Below are 8284 nucleotides of genomic sequence, written 5' to 3'. Positions count from 1 at the left end.
TTCTGTACTATAGGATTCTATGATTGGCTAACTGGTGAGCTGATGAACAGTGCAAGATCTCGTGCGTTCAGCTCCTCCGCCCTCCAATGGAAGCCACCTCAACCTCTGCTCCCGCCACTTGGGGTGGGATTTTCCAGTCACACGCGCCCCAGGACTGGAAATTCTTGCCTGAGCTCAATGGACCTTTAAATGGTCTGCCAAATTTTCTGTCCTGCCCACTACGATTCCCGCAATGGGCGTGGCGGGAGATTTTCAGGCCTGGTCTCTAGAATGGAAAATTCCACCTTACTTCATTGAGGGTGAGTCAGTTGGGGATGTCCTGTGGGAACTGTTGAAATGGAGTGTTTGGTTTTCTTTCTCTTGTAAATGTACATTTGACCGAAGGCTACTTAAAAGAACTCATGTCATTAAATATTGCGAAACTTAATATTTCCTGTCAGGGCTGGTAACATTGATTTTGTTTTACAATTCAGTCATATGACATGGGCATATGACATCATTCATTGTCCAACTCTGAGAGCATTTAAGAGTCAACCACATTGCTGTGGCTCTGGAGTCACATGTAGGCCAGACCGGGTAAGGACAGCAGATTTCCTTCCCTAAAGGGACATTAATGAACCAGATGGGTTTTTCCAACTATCGACTCATGCTTTTAATTCCAAATTTCTGTTGTATTCAAATTTCACCATCTGCCTTGGTGGGATTCGAACCCAAGTCCCCAGAGCATTACCCTGGTGAAATAAATCCTCAGAGGTGATGCACTATCAATCAAGTCAAGACTAGTTGTGAGCAAGACAAATCGGTTTCTATTAGCAAGAACTTGGAGCCATCCCTGTCGGAGATCTGGTCTGTACTGAAGGCTAGGGGGAGGAGCCACCACCTTTATACCCGGACCAGGGGGAGGAGTCTTGGGCGGAACCGACAGGGATGTGCCACATATACAGGTCATAATAAATACTAACTAACAGTGGTTAACCACAACAGATAACAGATAACAGTGGTTTACCACAAGAGGTCGGTGTCCCTTCACCAGATTCCCTTTATGTACGAACGCTACTCCATTTGTAGAGTGCTTCAGGAGCTTAGTCAGATTCCAGAGTGTCAGAAGACCTGACATTCCCAGTTTTATACCCAGATGAGGCTCCCTGATTGGGCAGGCAATTATTACCTCAATCAGGGACATCTTTTGTTGTCCAACCAAATAAACAAAATCAACTTAACTCAGGGACAACTCAAAAGGGGCGGCTCCCTAAAAGGAGGGGAAGCGCCCAAAACAAAAGACAAAAAGGAAAAGAAACTTAAAACATCAAATTAAAATGTGATTAAAGGGGTCAACAATACACCCCAGTCCCTGCGGTGCCCAGCGGGCACGGAAGGCATTAATGGTACCCTCGGACACCGCATGCTCCCTCTCCAGGGACACCCGGCCACGAATGTATTACCTGAATTAGGGAGTTCATACTCCAAGAGGCCAACCTCAGGGGCCTTGTTGATGTCATAACACCTGGATTTCTGGATTACTAGTCCAGTGACAATAACACTACGCCACTGCTTCTCCGACACTGGGAATGACAATTGTGGTCAGTGTGCGTGACACATATTTCAAAGTCATCTGTATGCACCGTTACAAACACAGTGTGGTGTCTTTATTGAACTGAACATAACATGACTGCTCCTCCTCCCAGACATTCCCACACATGACTATGGCAAGCCAGATAGGATGTGGAGATGCCAGCGTTGGACTGGGGTAAACACAGTAAGAAGTCTCACAACACCAGGTTAAAGCCCAACAGGTTTATTTGGCAGCAAAAGCCACTAGCTTTCGGAATGCTGCTCCTTCGCCAGGTGTAGTAAACCTGTTGGACTTTAACCTGGTGTTGTGAGACTTCTTACTAAGCCAGATAGGACACATAGTCATGGTTGCATTTCATAGAATTCCGACAGTGCAGAAGGAGGCCATTCAGCCCATCGAGTCTGCACCGACTCTCGGAAAGAGCATCTTACCCAGGCCCACTCCCCAGCTCTATCCCCCATAACCCTGCGCATTTACCATGGCCAATCCACTCAACCCACGCAGCCCTGGACACTAAGGGGCAATTTAGCATGGCCAATCCACCTAACCTATACATTTTTGGACAGTGGGAGGAAACCCACGCAGACACGGGGCGAATGTGCAGACTCCGCACAGACAGTGACCCGAAGCCGGAGTCGAACCCGGGTCCCTGGCTGTGAGGCAGCAGTGCCAACCACTGCGCCGCCCCTTCAAAAAGGGCATATCCATTTTGAAGAGTGGCAGTTTGTACAAAATTCTCATCAAGTCCGTTTCCCAATCTCTCTCAGAGACTTTGGTCAACTTTTAATTTGAGAGCAATAGTCACTCCTTGATATCTTACCCAAGTGGCAATTCTTTTGTGGTGAACCATCGTTGGTTCCCACCAGGTAGTACTGAGCCAGGGTCTGGCCAGTACTATGAGTCTGTATATATGTTGCTGTTGGGGTTAGGGTTGGATTGTTCTACATGTTACTGTTGGGGTTAGGGTTGGGCTGTTCTACCTGTATTATAGTTATTATGGTACATCCCAGTCGGGCTCTGCCTCCTGGGAGAGGTATAAAGGTCACTGCTCTGTCTGGGACCCCTCAGTCTGGGATCGTGTATTATATATGGTAGCTCTATTGTAGTAGTCAATAAAAGCCTTTATTTCCTCGAGCATCTCTAGCCTCGTGAGTTATATCGCGCATCATCTTTATTGGTTAATTGAGGCTGGAACATTCTAGTTTGTTGTTTTAGTTCCTAACTCTTTGGACATTTCTTGCTCTACACCCCAGCTATGATTGTAACACGACATTCTGCATTCTCTCCTTTCCTTCTCTATGCTTTGTCTGTATAGCGTGCAAGAAACAATACTTTTCTCAGTATACTAATACATGTGGCAATAATAAATCAAATCAAATCAAAATGGACACAGACGATCCCATGCCATCATATGAAGATCAGAGCAGTTCTTCAAATGCTGATGCCCAGGGCGATATTTATTGGCAAAGTGATGTGAGTAAAACAGATGATCTTTTTTATCTAATGTGCTTTCTGTGGGAGCTGGTTGTGTACAAATTGCCTTCCGCTTTCCCCGCCAACAGTAACAACACTTCAGAAGTATCTAATTGACTGTCATGTGTTCAATAAGTTGTTGTCTTTGTTGTTTGACATTATCCTGTTAGCTTTGTGATGGATTTAATGGAACACAAACCGGATTTAAAATAAATATCTAGTTTGGAATGAAGCACATCAAACAGGGTATTACGTGCGATGCAGCAACCTGCCAAAGCTACTGCGATACTGCCTGCCGCACCCACGATCTCCAACACCCAGAACAGGGGCAGAAGATGCAGAGGAACACCACCCCATGCAACCCCTCTCCACGTCACGCACTAGCCAGTGAACATGTTCCTTCATTTTTAGAATCATAGAATCCCGACAGTGCAGAAGAGGCCATTCGGCCCACTGAGTCTGCACTGACTCTCTGACAGTGTATCTTATCCAGGCCCTCTCCCCTGCCTTATCCCTGTAACCCACCAATGCCTCTAATTTCTCAGGAGGCTAAGGATTTTGGCACGTCCATTACGACTCTCACCAAGGCACATGCAACACAGAAAGCATCCTTTCTGGTTGTATCACAGCTTGGTCTGGCTCCTGCCCTGTCCAAGACTGCAAGAAACTATAAAGGGTCATGAACGTAGCCCAGTCCATCACGCAAACCACCCTCCCATCCATTGACTCTGTCTACACTTCCTGCTGCCTCAGCAAAGCAGCCAGCATAATCAAGGACCCCATGCACAATAATAAATCAGAAAAACCCCAAACATTTACCATGGCTAATCCTCCTAACCTACACATCTTGGGACACTAAGGGGCAACTTTTAAAAACTTTTTAAAATTCATTCGTGGGACATGGGTGTCGCTGGTTGGCCAGCATTTATTACCCATCTCTACTTGCCCTTGAGAATGTGGTGGTGAGCTGCCTTCTTGAATCGCTGCAGTCCATGATCTGTGGGTTGCCAGAGTCATATGTGGGAATGTCTGGGAGGGAGGGCAGCCATGTTACGTTCAGTTCAATAAAGACACCACACTGTGTTTGTAACAGTGCGTACGGAACAATGACGTTAGGGTGGGAATTCCGGGATTTTGATCCAGTGACTGTGAAGGAACGGCGATATGTTTCCAAGTCAGGATGGTGAGTGGCTTGGAGGGGAACTTGCAGGTGGTGATGTTCCCATGTATCTGCTGTCCTTGTCCTTCTTGATGGAAGTGGTCACAGATTTGGAAGGTGCTGTCTAAGAATTTTTGGTGAATTGCTGCAGTGCATCTTGTAGATGGCACACACTGCTGCTACTGAGCATCGGTGGTGGAGGGAGTGGATGTTTGTGGATGGGGTGCCAATCAAGCGGGGCTGCTTTGTCCTGGATGGTGTCAAGCTTCTTGAGTGTTGTTGGAGCTGCACCCATCCAGGCAAGTGGGGAGTATTCCATCACACTCCTGACTTGTGCCTTGTAGATGGTGGATAGGCTTTGGGGAGTCAGGAGGTGAATTACTCGCCGCAGTATTCCCAGCCTCTGACCTGCTCTTGTAGCCACTGTGCTTATGTGGTGAGTCCAGTTGAGTTTCTGGTCAATGGTAACCCCAAGGATGTTGACAGTGGGGGATTCAGTGATGGTTACACCATTGAATGTCAAGGGGCGGTGGTTAGAGTGTCTCTTATTGGCGATGGTCATTGCCTGGCATTTGTGTGGCGTGAATGTTACTTGCCACTTGTCAGCGCAAGCCTGGATATTGTCCAGATCTTGTTGCATTTGAACATGGACTGCTTCAGCATCTGAGGAGTCGCGAATGGTGCTGAACATTGTGCAGTCATTGGCAAACATCCCCACTTCCGACCTTATGATGGAGGGAAGGTCATTGATGAAGCAGCTGAAGATTGTTGGGCCTAGGACACTACCCTGAGGGACTCCTGCAGAGATGTCCTGGAGCTGAGATGATTGACCCTCCACAACCACAACCATCTTCCGATGTACCAGGTATGACTCCAACCAGCGGAGAGTTTGCCCCCTGATAGCCATTGATACCTGTTTTGCTAGGGCTCCTTGATGTCACACTTGGTCGAATGTGGCCTTGATGTCAAGGGCTGTCACTCACCTCACCTCTGGAATTCAGCTCTTTTGTCCATGTTTGAACCAAGGCTGTAATGAGGTCAGGAGCTGAGTGACCCTGGCGAAACCCAAACTGGGCGTCACTGAGCAGGTTATTGCTGAGCAAGTGCTGCTTGATTGCACTGTTGATGACCCCTTCCATCACTTTACTTATAATCGAGAGTAGACTGCGGTAATTGGCTGGGTTGGATTTGTCTGGCTTTTTGTGTACAGGACATACCTGGGCAATTTTCCACATTGTTGGGTCGATGCCAGTGTTGTAACTGTACTGGAAGAGCTTGGCTTGGGAGCGGCAAGTTCTAGAGCGCAAGTCTTCAGTACTATTGCTAGAATGTTATCAGGGCTCACTGCATTTGCAATATCCAGTGCCTTCAACTGTTTCTTGATATAATGTCGAGTGAATTGGATTGGCTGGAGACTGGCATCTGAGATGCTGGGGCCTATTGGAGGAGGCTGAGATGGATCATCCACTTGGCACTGCTGGCTGAAGATTGCAGCGAATGCCTTATCTTTTGCACTGATGTGCTGGGCTCCTCTATCATTGAGGATGGGGATATTTGTGGAGCCTCCTCCTCCACTGAGTTGTTTAATTGTCCACCACCATTCACGACTGGATGTGGCAGGACTGCAGAACTTAGATCTGATCCGTTGGTTGTGGGATCGCTTAGCTCTGTCTATCAGTTGATGTGATCACTTTACTACAGCCGATCCACTTAGCCTGTACATTTTTGGATGGGTTGCTGGGTCAAAATCCTAGAATTCCCTTTCGAACATCACTTTGGACTTACCAACAGCAAGTGGACTTCACAGGTCAGGAAAGTGACTCAAGGATATCACCATCTTCTCAAGGACAACTATGGATGATGACAGATCATATCAGTGAATAATGAAAATTAAGAAGTATGTGTCAAAATCTGTTGTTTTTAACTTGTATTTTTACTTGTTGTGATTCAATACTTTTAGGATATTTTGATTTGATTTATTATTGTCACATGTATTAGTATAATACAGACAAAGCATACTGTTCATAGAGAAGGAAAGGAGAGGGTGCAGAATGTAGTGTTACAGTCATAGCTAGGGTTTAAAGAAAGATCAACTTAATATAAGGTAGGTCCATTCAAAAGTCTGACAGCAGCAGGGAAGAAGCTGTTCTTGAGTCAGTTGGGACGTGACCTCAGACTTTTATATCGTTTTCCCGACGGAAGACAGGAAAACGATGGAAGAGAGAATGTCCGGGGTGCGTGGGGTCCTTAATTATGCTGGCTGCTTTTCCGAGGCAGTGGGAAATGTAGACGGAGTCAATGGATGGGAGGCTGGTTTGCGTGATGGACTGGGCTTTATTCACAACTGTTTGTAGTTACTTGCGGTCTTGGGCAGAGCAGGAGCTATGCCAAGTTGTGATACAACCAGAAAGGGTGCGAAAGCATGTCCACTACGACTCTCACCAATTCTTACAAATAAACCAAATGCCAAATTTTCTTAATATGCTCATTAAAGGGTGGCACAGTGGTTAGCACTGCTGCCTCACAGCGCCAGGGACCTGAGTTCGATTCCTGTCTTGGGTCACTGTCTGTGCGGAGTCTGCATGTTCTCCCCGTGTCTGCGTGGGTTTCCTCCGGGTGCTCTGGTTTCCTCCCACAATCCTAAAGACGTGCTGGTTTGGGGCATTGGCTGTGCTAAATACTTCCTCAGTGTACCCGAACAGGCGCTGGAGTGTGGCGACGAGGGGATTGTCACAGTAACTTCATGCAGTGTTAATGTAAGCCTACTTGTGACACGAATAAATAAACTTTAATGATGAAGGAGCAGCGTTCCGAAAGCTCGTGATTCCAAATAAACCTGTTGGACTTTAACCTGGTGTTTCATAGAAGATTCATAGAAACCCTACAGTACAGAAAGAGGCCGTTCGGCCCATCGAGTCTGCACCGACCACAATCCCACCCAGGCCCTATCCCCATATCCCTACATATTTACCCACTAATCCCTCTAACCTACGCATCTCAGGACACTAGGGGGCAATTTTTAGCCTAGCCAATCAACCTAACCCGCACATCTTTGGACTGTGGGAGGAAACCGGAGCACCCGGAGGAAACCCACGCAGACACGGGGAGAATGTGCAGACTCCACACAGACAGTGACAGTGTTGTGAGACTTCTTACTGCGCCCACCCCAGTCCAACGCTGGCATTTCCACATCAGTTAATGTAAGCCTACTTGTGATACTAATAAATAAATTTAAACTTAAAGATGTGTTATTTCTTTAGCTGACAATAATTTCCTTAACTGGGGACAATTCACCAAAACAAGCAGTGTCTGGTTTGCCTTGATCAAAGATGGCCGCCTACACTGCAACGGTAAAGACAGAAATGTGTGACGATTGCGCATCCCCGAAAGATGTCCGGCCGGAGATGACGGCCCGTTCGAGGGTTCCGCCCATTTGTGAATGAGTCGAGGCGAAGGGCCGGAGCGATGTGCAGCAGTGTGTGATGTCCGTGCTGGAAGATGGCGGACGAAGTGGGCGGCAGGCAGCCGGGCTCCGGCTCTGACTCGGAGGGACCGACGCCCACGAACCCGAGCCGGGGCCCGCGGCTGGTCAAGATCATCAAGTCGGAGACGGGCTACGGCTTCAACGTGCGGGGCCAGGTGAGCGAAGGCGGGCAGCTGAGGAGCATCAACGGCGAGCTGTACGCGCCGCTGCAGCATGTCAGCGCCGTGCTGGCGGGCGGAGCGGCCGAGCGGGCCGGCGTCCGCAAAGGAGATCGCATTCTGGAAGTGTAAGTACCCGAGCGGCGGCCCCCGGAGCCGGCAGGCGGCCAGCAGGCTGGGGGAAGGGGAACAAACACCGACTGGGCCGGTTAACGGAGCGGGGCCCGGCCGGGGGGCCGGATAATATCAGAGTGGGAGCTGGAAACACCCCCCTCAGCCCCCCCCCCCCCACCGACCCCCCCCCCTCTGACCCCCCCCTCTGACCCACCCCCTCTCACCGACCCCCCTCACCCCCCCCCCCGACCTCCCTCCTCCCACCGACCCCCCCCCCACCGACCCCCCCCCCCACCCCCCCCCACCCCCCGCCCCACCGACCC

At 48.9% G+C, this 8284-nt stretch overlaps 1 protein-coding gene across 2 annotated transcripts in view; it reads left to right on the top strand.

Annotated features, from left to right (window-relative positions):
- Window positions 1–7629: 7629 nt before the first annotated feature.
- The window catches only part of LOC144480569 (sorting nexin-27-like), a 125176-nt gene continuing 124521 nt past the window's right edge, over window positions 7630–8284 (top strand). For both annotated transcript variants that reach the window (XM_078200166.1, XM_078200167.1), the window contains exon 1: window positions 7630–7975. In XM_078200166.1, coding sequence (XP_078056292.1) covers window positions 7704–7975 — 272 coding nt within the window. In that variant the 5' untranslated portion in view covers window positions 7630–7703. The remainder of the gene's footprint in view (window positions 7976–8284) is intronic.

The sequence above is a fragment of the Mustelus asterias genome, chromosome 29, assembly GCF_964213995.1.
Source record: "Mustelus asterias chromosome 29, sMusAst1.hap1.1, whole genome shotgun sequence".
Lineage (NCBI taxonomy): Eukaryota > Metazoa > Chordata > Chondrichthyes > Carcharhiniformes > Triakidae > Mustelus > Mustelus asterias.
Note: the sequence above shows the minus strand (reverse complement) of the source record. Positions and strands in the feature narration are given on the sequence as shown.